The following is a 13,057-nucleotide window of genomic DNA, read 5'->3' as shown; positions in this document are numbered from 1 at the left end:
TAGCTGAAGTATTTTTCCAGTTCACAGAAGATGAAGCATTTCTTCTGGTTATTTGTAGTGGACTATGATGGCATCTTGAACCAGAACAGGAAAAGTATATTTAGTAACAGACACTTAAAGGAAAAAAGGAAGAAATTTAATATCAGTATGACATACGCTGTATTTAAATCACATTTTAAAACTCATTCCTTGCAGAGAACAATAGTTTAGCCATGTCTTTCAAAAAATAATTTTATAAGGCTCTTGTTTTAAAACTAGGTAAAATATTCCTATTTTCTTCCATGACTGAAATTTGTGTGTTAAATGACTAATGCTTATGAGCCTGGAATAAAATATAGCTTTGGGTAGAAACAGTAGGAAAGTTTATCAACCTGCAAGAAAGAATCTCAGTACTTTCCTGCTTCTGGGAGGACGGTTTTTGTAGTAACATACTGCACAGAAAGTTGATATGTTTTAATGACTTGGGTATTTATTTATTTTTGTACTGAAGCATATATCTTTTTTCCATACTGTTTTATGAACTTCTGGCATCCATCTGTTACAGCTCGAGATCATAGTTGTTGTCAGATTGTTTGGACAAACTGTCAAGCATTTTCTAAGTTAATGACATTTATCACTGGTTCTCCTGGGAAATTAATGTTTGTTGACCATGACTCTTCTGACATCACTGAGACAATCATTTGAAACAGTATAGTAGCTCTGTGATAAGAGTTCTTAGATATCACAAGGCTACAACTGAATCTTTCCAGTGCTCCTATTGTAAATAATTTAAAGAAAAGTTTGAAAGGGAATGAATGGTTCCTTAGAGAGGAAATTACATGGAGGACTAAGGTTCTGTTTCTGGAAAAAGCAAGCAGGATTACAGGTAAATACGGTTTTACACATCCTTACATAGAAATATTGCTCTGGCAGTGAAGACAAACAGGGAAATAGTAATGATGGCACATATGGTCATGTAAAGAATGTACAGAACTAATGAATCTGAGGGAATTACTCTCTTGAGCAATAACAGGATTGCCTGATAGCTGACCTGAAGATCATTTGCTTTGTGTAAGGCAGAGGAAAAACAAACTATTATGCACTTTTGGTGAATGAAGTGAAAAAACCTATATTCAGCAGATTTGCCATTTGGCACATACAAAACTGACAGGTGTAATTTCCATCACACTAATTTATATTATTTCCAGTTTGTCTAAAATAATCTACATTTTATCTAGTTCACTTTATCTGACAAATAATTTAGGATTAATGACGAGTTCCTCTTCTTTGTATTATTTCCCACCTGTAGTGTAAGGATAAGGAACTAAAAGCTCTAAGGGGGAGTGCTTCCTGGAAATACCATAGCTTCTTTTATTTATGTCTTTTTGTGGTCTTGAATTGCCTGTGCTGGTGCTGTGGTTCATCACCAAAGTCCTCCTAGTTACAGGACTTTTCCCTTAGCATTTGGTATGAATCCTGACTTTTTGTCTATTTTTCAGAGGCTTCTGCCGTTAAGGACATTCCTTTTTAAATCTCAAACCTTTCCTTTTGGTTACTGTCACTGGCTGTCCTGTTACCCATCTCCCTTCCACCAGTCCTCCAACTGTCCCTCCTAAAGCTGTAAACCACTTTTACAACCCTCCTTTGAAATCTCTCCACTATTACTGTGTATCTTGAGACTTCAGAACCAGACATAAGTGAAAAAAAGAACCAGAAAAGGGACAAAGTTCTAGCTTGGGCAGTACCCTGCTGAAAACTTTGCTTTGGAAAGTCGTAACACTTGCTACTAAGCAAAACAGTTTGTCCCAATAGCCCATGACTCCAGAGGTTTTGAATCACCAGTGCAGTCCTTTGCTGGTTGTTTCAACCAGTAGAAACGAGAGCTGCTCATAAATGGTGGTACAGAGTAGGCTCACAGTCTGTATTTGCATCTACACTGGGAATTTTCCATCACACTTCTCTCTGATTTCTATTACATTTTGCCTATCTGGATGACCTGCCTGTGTAGTCTCTAAATTTTCTAAACAAATCTGAGTGCATGAAAATGTATTGCTCCTCTGGGCTAGCAAGAGATTATAATACCTGCACATCTGCCAGATTCTGTTGCTAGTTACAAGGACATAAAACAAGAGGTCACAGTAGACAATGGGATGAGTCCAAGGTTTATCAGTAGGAATGAGAAAAGAATTTACTGGAGTTTACAGAGGACGAATGATTTGCTTCCTCCCACTGCAGCTGTTTCACCCTGTTTGCTCTGTTTTGCTTGATTATATACGAAATGTAAAATTGAAGTACTAAGCTAAAAGTGATGAGCTTTCCAGGGTTGTCATGTTTTAAGTCAATAATCATTATAATCCAGACTCACTGAGGAAAAGGTTTATTTTGGCTGCTGTAAGAGGATGTTGGTGATGGTTTTCTAGTTTGAGAAACCGTAGTTATTTCTGTGAATGTTTTAACATGTAAATAATTAACTATTTGCCTTTTTAAATGAGCTTTTCTCTCCTCACTATACTGATTCCTTAATTAGTTTATTATGCAAACACTGGTGTTTTGAGAACTGTCAAATCTCTGATTATGTTCATGAATAGACCAAGAGAAAACTGTGCGAATGTTATCAATTTGTCCAGCTGTCCTACTCTATGAAACAAGTGAATAATTGAAAAATCAACTAAGTAATAAATAAATCAGTGCCTTGAAATGAAATTATCAAGTGGCATGCTTGATTTTTAAACTTTTTACTTATATTGAAATAAAATACAGTGTGGTGGAAATCACACTATTGTGTAGATGCTAGGTGACTGGCTTCCTGCTGCCTTTTCCACTGCACCAGAAATCTTACTGACTTTGTTCATGTACGAGAAGCTGGACATAGTTATTTTATGTCACTTTTTCTTACAATTTACTGAGCTTTTTGAACCCCATGGATAAGAGTAAATGAGATTAGACTGCAGCTGAAACTCAGTACAAATACACCACAAAATCCAGTCAATATTCAGCTTGTTCTTCTATGGGTTGAACAGTGAAAAAAACAAGAAGGAGAGCTTGATGGAGATTCAAAGAATCATTTGTTGCTAGTCTTTGAATGACTTGAGAGAAGAGCAAAAATTATCCACAGATACATTTCCTGGCAACATTAAAACAACTTCTCTTTAACTGAAGGGATTCTCTTATTTATTGAAATTCCAGCAACTTGAGATTTTCCTATTGTTAATGTGTGTGTTTGTAGAGTTGCTATTGTTATCAGCCTTCTGGGTTTTCAAATAATTGATTTTTGTTCACTGGAGTAATTCAGGAATTAAACAGAAGCTGTTTTGTTAGCCAAATAAATTTCATAGTAGGAGACTGATTTTAAAAATCCTGGAGAAAGAAATTGTGTGAGTAAATAGTCTATCATCTCATTTATTATCTCCTACGGAGCCGCACACACCAGCTTAGCAGTGACCAAAATTTATCAACACAGGTGTTTTACTGATTGGTGTGACATGACTGGCACTCTTAGCTTGTGGAGTTTCAGCTCTTTGCCCCCTAGTTCAGTTTCACGAAAAGGCCAGGAATATGTAGACATGTAAGATTTTCCCACATGCAGAAGGATCTAAAACATAGTGTTAGGACAGAGATAAAAATGTACTGCTTTTTCTTTTGGGTAATTTGGTCTCCAGAGCAAATTATTCATCACCAATAACAGCATCACCAGGAGAGGAGGTGAAAGAATTTTCACTGTATGAAGTTGTTCCAAAACTGGAAAGAAAAAGCAGAAAATAAACATCTAGACAAATATTTCTCTCTGAAAAGAATCAGTAGCTAGAGGACTGTGGAATGGGGGAGAATTTTTAAGGTGGTAGAGAAAGTATTTGGTTATTTGCAGATTATATCTAGTGTAGGAGTTGGGGTATGAAGATAGTGTTAGGACAATATCATGAAGCACCTGCATAAAAAGGAAGCTAAAATCTTAACAGCATAAAGCATAAACAAGTGTACCTGGTATTTATGCTGTAGCAAGCCTCTTCAATCCTTATATATGATCAAAGAAAGTTATAAAAGCTGTTGAAGAAATCTAGTAGGGCCTTAGTGTAAAGCTTCTTCAGTATCTTTTCTTTTCCTTCCAAAAGCATCATCATGTGATCAAGAACTGCAGTCAGCCCTGGAGGAAGCTAAACAACCCCAGAAAGATAATGTGTTCATTCCTGAATGTGCTCAAGGTGGTCTTTACAAACCAGTGCAGTGCCATCCTTCCACGGGCTACTGCTGGTGTGTTCTTGTTGATACAGGACGTCCTATCCCTGGAACATCAACAAGGTAAGGGGATGTTTAGTGCTTAAACCTGTAGTGAGAAGATGGAGAAGATGCCTTAATGTGCATGTTCTAGCTTGTAGATTTCTATTACTAATGGAGTTATATTGGGTAAATTTAATCCAGTAAGAAAATGAAGTGAAATAATTCTAAAATCCATCAAAAGTAAGGCCAGATGGCCAAAGACTGATACACTACAATGCTACAGGCAGTATGCTCCCTCAGTCCTATTTTTTTTCGCTTTCCATCCTTTCTATTTTATGGTGATTAAGCCAATGCTTGAAGCAGCCCAGAGAAAACCTCACACTCCTTAGCCTGAACATAGAAGAACCAACTCAGATGGTCTATGACAGAAACCATGTCCAACCTCAGAAATGTTCAGTTATTTTTCCAGCAACTTCCTCAACTATTTCATATGACTTGCTTTGATGGAACAATTGCCTGAGAACCCAAAGAACGGAAATAGCATTTTAGTGTGTTACTAATAGAAGCTTTAGGAGTTCAGTCATCTCAGCTGAGCCGGATGCATGGTAATGTTGCAAGCCACATAGAGCAGATGTAGGCAAGGCAAATATCAGATTCCAAAGGATGTTATTTAGGCTGGTTATTGAGGTTTGGCCCTCGTAGGAATGCTATAGAAGCCCATACAAAGCTGGCAGGAAGTATGGGTATCTTGATGCAATCATAAACCTTCTAAAGCTTAAGCAGAAGCCATTTTTGATCACTGGCCTAGTATTTATGAAAAATATTATAAGACCCTTGCTGCAATGTATATTCTTGTGACGCAGTTTTCGTGTAGTCTTCCAGTGCTAATTGACTGATAGCTGTTTATACCATAGTCTGTACCAATTAAAGTAGTAGATGGAAAGAATATGACTTTACCAGTGATCTGTTTCTGGCAAGCTGAAGTCCATACATTGTCAAAACTAAGTATTACAAATTTGGTCCTGAAATCTAGGACCAGAGACTTGAAAGGTTCTTTTTCTGCTCTTCCTTTGTTCTCCACCCCTAGGTTTATTTTCTCTTTCTTGTATTTAGTGATAATCCTTCATTGAATTATAATTTAAATCATTTTGTGGAGCCTTAGTTCTCATTCTCTAAATTAGGTCCAAATCATCTTGTTCTGGTGAAGCAATAGGACTTCTGCTGACTTTTTTGTAGTTCTCCATATGACTGTCATTTTATTACAGAATCACAGAATAGCTGGGATTGGAAGGGACGTCTGGAGATTGTCTTGTCCAAGACCACTGCTCAAAGCAAGGTCAGCTAGAGCAGGTTGCTTAAAACCATGTCCAACTGGGATTTTAGTATTTCCAACAGACTCCACAGCTCATCTGGGCAACTGTATCAGTGTTTCATCAGCCTCACAGACTTAAAAGAAGAAAAAAAAAGAATTAAAAAAAAGAATTATCAAATGGAATTTCCAGTTTGTGCCCATTGCCTATTGTCCTTTCACTGGACATCATTGAGAAGAGTCTGATTCAGGCTTCATTTTCTCACTATCAGATATTTATACACATTGACAGCATCTTCTCTGAGCCTTCTCTTCTCCTGACTGAACAGTCCCTGAACAGGCTCACACAGTCTCTCCTTATTATGTCAAATGCTCCATTCCTCTATCATTTTCATTACCCTTTTCTGGAACCACTCCAATGTGTGTACATCTCTCATGTTCTGGGTGCCCAGAGCTGGATCCATTGGTTAAGAGAGGGAAGGGTCACCTCCCTTGGCTTGCTGGTAATGTGTTTTCTAATGTAGCCCAGAAGGATGATGGACTTTTTTTGATGCGAGAGCACGTTGCTACCTTATACTTAGTTCAGTCTCCAAAAGAAATACCAGGTCCCTTCTTCAAAGCTGTAGTTCAAGTGGTTTGCACCTAGGCTTTACTATGTCATGGGATTTTTCCTTCCCAGGTAATGGAATTTTGCATTTCCCTTTGTTAAACTTCATGGTATACCTGTTAGCCAGTTTCTCTACCTTGTTGAGGTTTCCCTGAGAGGCAGAATGCATTTGGTGTACCAGCTACTTCTCCCAGTTTTGTATAATCTGCAAACTTGCTCAAGGTCTACTCTAGTCATTATTGAAGAGATAAAAAAAAACTGGTTCTGTTATTGAACCCCGGAGCACACCACTGGTGACTGGCTCCCAGCTGGAATTTCATTGGCTGGCCATAATACTTTGAGCCTGGCAGTTCATGCAGTTTTTCACCCACCTCACTGTTCATTAATCTAGCCCACATTTCATCATTTTGTCAATGAGAATGTTACAGAGATAGTGTCAAAAGCCTCACTAAAGTTAACAGTATCCACTGTTCTCCCCTCATCTGTTGTGCAAGTAATCTCCCTCTAGAAAGAGGGGTGCTGTGTTGGCCAAGCAGTAAAACTCACAATAAATAGATGAAAATGTAATGTAAAGGTGGCTTTTATGAAAGCCTGGAGAGGATATCCATTTGACTAAAAAGAAGCAATACATGTAAAGGGTACAAACAACAGGCCCCTTAAAAGTCTTATCAGAATGGCCTCTGCCAGCTTGCTCCTGTGCTTTCTGGACACACAGCATGACCGTCAGCCCTTTTACTCAGCAGGGCCATGAGTTTGTGTTTTCACCTGTGACTTTGAGCAGCTAGGATCATAGGCAAAATAATCTTCAATCCATTCACACAAGATTGTCTAGGATCAGCTGTTTTATGTGTTTGCCCACACTGTAGAGAATTCCTGTGAAACTGTCTGTCCTCCAGTACTACATATGCCTCTAAGCCTCCAAGCAGACTGCTCAGGGATATAAAGCAGCCTTTATGAAGCCATTGCTGACTCTTGAAACACACTCAGTGAAAGGTGTTTTTTTTTTTTTCTTTTCTCTTTTAAAGTTTGTGAGGAGTAAATTGGGGTCTTTTGACTACATTGTTTTTAACCTGACAGTGCTCCATTCCCATGCCATCTCTTTCCCCCTCTTTGCCAGTGAAAACTGAGGCAAGTGTGTTTTACTTACCAGTTCCTAGTGTGGCTGTGTCATCATGGCAAATTTCTCACAATCTTTCTTGAGTTGCTTTAAAGAGTTAAAAATGTACTTCTTATATTACAGCATTCTAACAGCTATTGGGATTTAAATAGATTTAGCTTGTATATGATGAGCTACATCTGTATTTAACAAAAATATAAGGTGAAGGGGTAGAAACAGGAAAGTGTAGGCAGTAACAATAACAGAAGTAGATGAGGGGAATGCGTAGTCAGGTGTCAGATTAATCAGGGGCCAGGCTGGTTGCCAGACACTGCATTAGTGACTATTGCTCAGAGATTTCCCTTTCACTCTTTTTGGCTGATTGAAGTGGGCATCCATCAGGTATCCAAATACCAACCATGTTATCAAAGCAGCTTCTATTCTTGCTGTTCTTTAGGGTGAAAAAAGTTCCTGTACCTCTCCTATGTCTGTGAAACAACACTGTACATTCTTGAAGCAGCCAAAATTAGATGGACCAGTGGGCAGTTTCATCAGATGATATGGAAATAAATTATGCACTCAAAGGAAGAGAAGAACATATTTTTTTCCATCCTGACTGGTGATTAAAGTCTGAACACTTGCATATTGTTCCTTGGAAAAGCCTAGCCTGAACTCAAGACACAGCCACCATTTAATGCTTTTAAAAAGAATATTTTGTACCAAAAATTTGAATTAGTATATTTAGATTAGACATTTTAGTATGTCTCTCAGTAAATCTGATTTTTTGGGAACCTAGAATAGAGCATTTCAAAGATTAGCAGTTAAATAGAATATGAAAGAACCTAGATTCAATTAGTATGTATGTGCACACATACGTATGTGTACACAAGTTATATTGCTGTGTTTAACTTAGAGTTGAAATTTCTCTGAAATCATATATATTAGATTCTGCAGCGTCAATCTACTATAGGTGAATGAGAAAATGATGTTTCTCAGAAAGAGACAGTGCCAAACTGAGTGAAAAGTCACTATGTGTTAATAATGGGATTGTAAGAAGCAGAAAAATTCAGCAGCAGATGTTCCCGTGTTTCCCAGTCGTGCATGAAAGATATTGGAGTGGTGTTGCAGTAGTCACTATATTTTGAAGGCGCAAAGAGCATAGAGATTCTTCTTACAGATTGGACTAACAATCTGTCTTTAAGTAAATTAATCACAAAGAAGAATCAGAATATTCATGTAGCAGGTGGAGATGAAATTTTTTCCACAACTCATTTCAAGATATTCCAGCCCAATTCCCGTCCTTCCAGAATCCCTAGCAGTTCTTCCCTCTTGTTTGAAATGCTAGCTGTTCATGGTTAGCTCTTCGTACGTAAACTAACATTTGCTTTGGAGAGGATACACTAGTAAATGCATTTAGTGCTGCAGTATTAACTAAATACAGTACCTGCCTTGCTGTGATTTTTGAAGTTGCTTTTGTGGTGTTTAACAACATGAGTACTGTGTCAGATGCCAGAATTTTTTACATTGTTTATTGCTTTTTGATCTGGTAGGCTTAAGGAGAACCTCACCTTTTACATTTTTTTTAGATAATATTTTTTATTATGGATTATTTTATGGCAGTCCTCCACAGTTTTCTCCTTCCTCAGTTTTCCTCCCTGTAGAACAATCTGTTTGGAATAGATAATAATTATTCATCTTCTTCTAAGTAATTGGAAAATAAGCAGATACATTTGCATTGGCTCTTCTGAATGAGAAACGATTTTCTTCCCTGAACAAAAGAAGGTACAAGTTTAATTTGGAATACACAACTGGAAATTATTTCTAAATTAAGTTAACCTTGACTGTTTTATTTTCTTCATGTTTCTTCTTTAGGTATGAACAACCTAAATGTGATAACAGTGCCAGAGCTCACCCAACCAAAACAAAGGATTTGTACAAAGGACGACAGCTTCAAGGTCAGTGAAAAAGATAAACTTGGTGTCATGCATTCCAGTGCTTTGTCACTGCAATAACTTAGAAAGCAATTCCTTACCTTGTATCTAAACAGTATATCTCTTAGATATTGCTGCATTGATTTGCAACTAAATGAAGCATTTCGCTTTGGAACAGCGTGTATAAATATGGATCTTAGGATGCTGTCAGAGCAAGGCTCATTTTTTTAGTGGTTACAACACAGTCATTGAAACTAGCATTATTTCTTACTTTTATCATACCAAGGAGTGAGCAAAATCTTTGGTAAATTGGTCTCTATCTTCAGGTCAGTGTAAAAAATGTATCCACTTATTGTTTTCCAAGAATAACCTTCAGTTTACCTTAGAAAAATATTGATTCTTCTAGGGAACAAACTTCAGTGCTTATCAGAGTTTTGATCTTTTCTGCAACTTTTTATGAGTGTGAGAGATCATATTTCTGAGTAGCTGAGCTACATAGAAGTCAGATTTGCTTCATTTTTGAATTGGTCTTTTAAGGCATGTAAATAACAAGGTACAGCCCATTTTAGTGATAATGCCCATGAGTCACTGTCATCTATTGTAAAGAATCGGAAACAAGCACGTGATTTGAGCAGATGTTCTGTGTCATGAGAACTATTTTGGTTTAACATCAAGAGAAATGTCTAGACAATAATTCTGAATTAAACATGTTCGTCAGTGTTGAAATTTGTCTTGAATGAAGCAGACATTAATGCTGTGATGAAACAAATGCATTTATGAGGGATAATATGAAAAGAAGTAAGAAATGTGAACTATATGTTATTATATGATATATAATTTTATCATGTTCCGTATCATGTAGAAAGAAGTCAATCATAGCATTAACAATAAGCTGTACAATTACTATAGATGTGGAAAAGGCAGGTGTGACCCAAAAACATACATGTCTGGGTATGATGGGACATAAAGACAGGAACAACACATTCAAGACAGACAAGGAAACATTCATGCAATTTTAGAGGGACCTATTTTTTTCTGGATTTTTCCAGAACCACGGGCATGATTCTGGTCATCCATGTTCAGAGAGCTACCTAGGCACAGCACTATATATCATGGAAAAGAGAAGGTAACTAGTATTTGCTTCACTTAGACAAACAAGATAAGACCCAGAGGAGACACTGTTCCTCTGAGACCATAAGGAAGAGAAGCAGAACTGTTTTCCTCAGTGACAGCTTTAGCACAAAAAAAAACTACCCTGAACGCATTTTGCTTGGAAACTATAAAGTGTTTTCCAACTGTTAGAGCAGTCAGACAACAGTCTTCTAAAGCACTAGTAATGGGGCAGAAACTCTGGTTAGGTTTCAGGTAGATTGTGTTCAGTTTATGAGAGAAGTAGTAGGAAAGAGGCTGGCATGACTGAAGTACTCTGCACTGTCTCTTAGCACATAAGATACCGAACATATACACTAAGAGATGAAAAACTGATTTACGCTAAACATTGATCTTGGAGCATGACTTTCACCTCTCTTTACAAGTTGTCTCCTTTTGGTTTCCTGCACAGAAAAGGAGCTGAATATGCCTGGCTTCAGTTGTGCTGTTTAGCTCTTAACAGAGTTCAGCAAGAACTGTGTGTGCCGCATAAATCCCCATATATGTAAAATTTAGTGGCAAATACACCTCTGTTGACAGTCAGATTTATTATGTTTATCCATCATTTCATCAGTCAGTACTTGCTTTCTGAAGTTATTTACTGCTGATTTAATTTAAAGGAAGTTAGCAGGTAGTTCAGGGATAATTTGAGATATATTTTACAGTCCATACTCCATGAAACCCAGTGGAAAGCTGGCCACTAATTTCTGTGGAAATTAGATCAGGCCTATGCTAACATGGCTCTGTTTGTCTCCAGCAATTTCTGTCAAAACAGAACTTGCATAGTAACAGGCTTATATAATTACTTGATTTCATTTGTGTATTTTTCTGAGTGAGAAGAACATACACCCAGAAGGGAGTATAACTCAAGAAGAGAGTGAAAACTCAAGAAACAAATTTGGCACTTAGTTCTGCTAAAGATATCACTTGTAGATCACTTCTGTCTGTTCACAAAAAAAATCTGAAAAAGCATTGACAGCTGGTTTCCAAGAGCCATGATGAGGAGGTGGGGAGGGTCCAGTTTTCACACTTATCTTTCTCATGCAAACTGGTAGTGCTTTCATACAGTGCAGTAATAAGGATTTATCCAAGTCAGGATACTTAAGAACTTTCCATGCCTTAAGCTTCTTCCTGATTATTTCACCTTTGTTAAGTTGGGCAATGGTATTTTGATTTTCTCTTACCACTTGTGGTATTTTGCACTGAGTTTTAGTCTAGCAAAGCTCTGCAGCAGTGTGAGCTCATCATATTATTACATTATATATGACACAGATTTGCTCTCCCAAGTTCATGTTCCTTACCCTGAAATAATCTTTGGCTTTCAAATGCTTTATGTGTTTTAAAATAAGACAAATACCAAAATTTCCTGAGATTTCATAAATAAGTTATGAGCTAGCTAGAAAAACCTCTTTCTTCTACTCTGCAACAGGATGAAGCGCATACCTTTAGAAGTAACGGATGGAGGAGTTTGCTTCACAGTTACAGCTGTGTTAGACGTGTTTATTGTTCCTTCTCTTTTAAGGTTTTCTCTTCTCTCTCTGTCGGCTAGTCTAACAAATACTTAAGAGATCATCACTCACGTGAAAAACTTCTCTCTTACCATCATAAAAATGCAAACACTACATCAAGTAAAAATGAATTGAGTTTATACTAGTGGAAAGAGGATCTTGCACAAACGTGACTCAGTCTTAACAAGTAGCAGGTAGTCATACATATGGTTAATGCAAGTCTTCTTTTCAGTAGAAATGAACCACTGTTACTTGAAGTTTCTCTAAGCAGCACTGTAAAAGCATGTTTGCATTTGAGATGTCTGAAGTAGAACACCTGATTGCTGAGTGGTGCCAAGACTGAACAAAAATATGTAGGTAGTCTGTGCCCTGACTTTCAAGAAATAATAACATTTCTGAAAGGATGAGTTTGCTTGATGCTTGATTTGCAGCTTATACCCACAAAAATGCAGTAGCCATAGGTGAAACCACTATGACTGTTTGCCATGTAAAACTAGGAAGATTTTGAAAGAATTACTTTATTACTGTAGATGATCTTAAACAGGATAAGATCCAGTGGTACATCCTCAGGTGGATTAAATTGGCATAGTTCTGCAGCTACACTGATTTATACCACCTGAAAACTCAAACCTACTACATGTTAAGCCAAATATTTTTAGCAATAATTTGCAATAAATCACAATGCAGTTTTTGGCAAACACTGATATCTTGTTAAAGCAAAATTGTAGAAAGTAAGGGCCCATTACAGTCCATGGCAAAATTCCCACTGATTTAAACTGAGCTAAGAGTATATCCTCACATCCCGAGGGTAACATAATATAAAGCATCTGACATTGAAGACTAATCTAATGTTTTTAAGAACGATCCAAGCCACCTGTATCTGTTAGATTGGACTGGAAGTTATATAATAATTCTTCCCATAAGATTTCTAGTCTTTTTTTTTTTAAGGCCAAAGCATTTTTCTGAGGTTGCTGGTGGTTTTGGTCCTGCTTAGAAACTAGTTATTCTGAGATAATGAAAATGAACCCAGAAAGGAGTCCAGTGAATGTCACAAACTAGGGAAACCAGATTTTTTCCTTTTCTCACAGGGAGTTTTCAAACATTCCTATTTTGACCTTTTGTTCTCCACTGTGTTATACAGTAAAATGGAAGCCCTATGATGAACTGACATAGTCTTCTGTAGTGCCTTAAATGCTTTATTTCAGACTTTTGGATAACTGGAATGTTAAAATGAAATTCAGTTTTCTGCACAAGCTGGTTGCA

General features: G+C 37.2%; 1 protein-coding gene across 5 annotated transcripts in view; it reads left to right on the top strand.

Moving 5' to 3' along the window:
• Nucleotides 1–13,057, top strand: part of SMOC2 (SPARC related modular calcium binding 2) — a 139,681-nt gene that overhangs the window by 95,695 nt on the left and 30,929 nt on the right. For all 5 annotated transcript variants that reach the window (XM_021392109.1, XM_021392110.1, XM_021392108.1 and 2 more), the window contains exons 8-9: nt 4,089–4,275; nt 9,079–9,161. In XM_021392109.1, coding sequence (XP_021247784.1) covers nt 4,089–4,275; nt 9,079–9,161 — 270 coding nt within the window. The remainder of the gene's footprint in view (nt 1–4,088; nt 4,276–9,078; nt 9,162–13,057) is intronic.

Source organism: Numida meleagris, chromosome 3 (genome assembly GCF_002078875.1).
Source record: "Numida meleagris isolate 19003 breed g44 Domestic line chromosome 3, NumMel1.0, whole genome shotgun sequence".
NCBI classification, from domain to species: domain Eukaryota; kingdom Metazoa; phylum Chordata; class Aves; order Galliformes; family Numididae; genus Numida; species Numida meleagris.
Note: the sequence above shows the minus strand (reverse complement) of the source record. Positions and strands in the feature narration are given on the sequence as shown.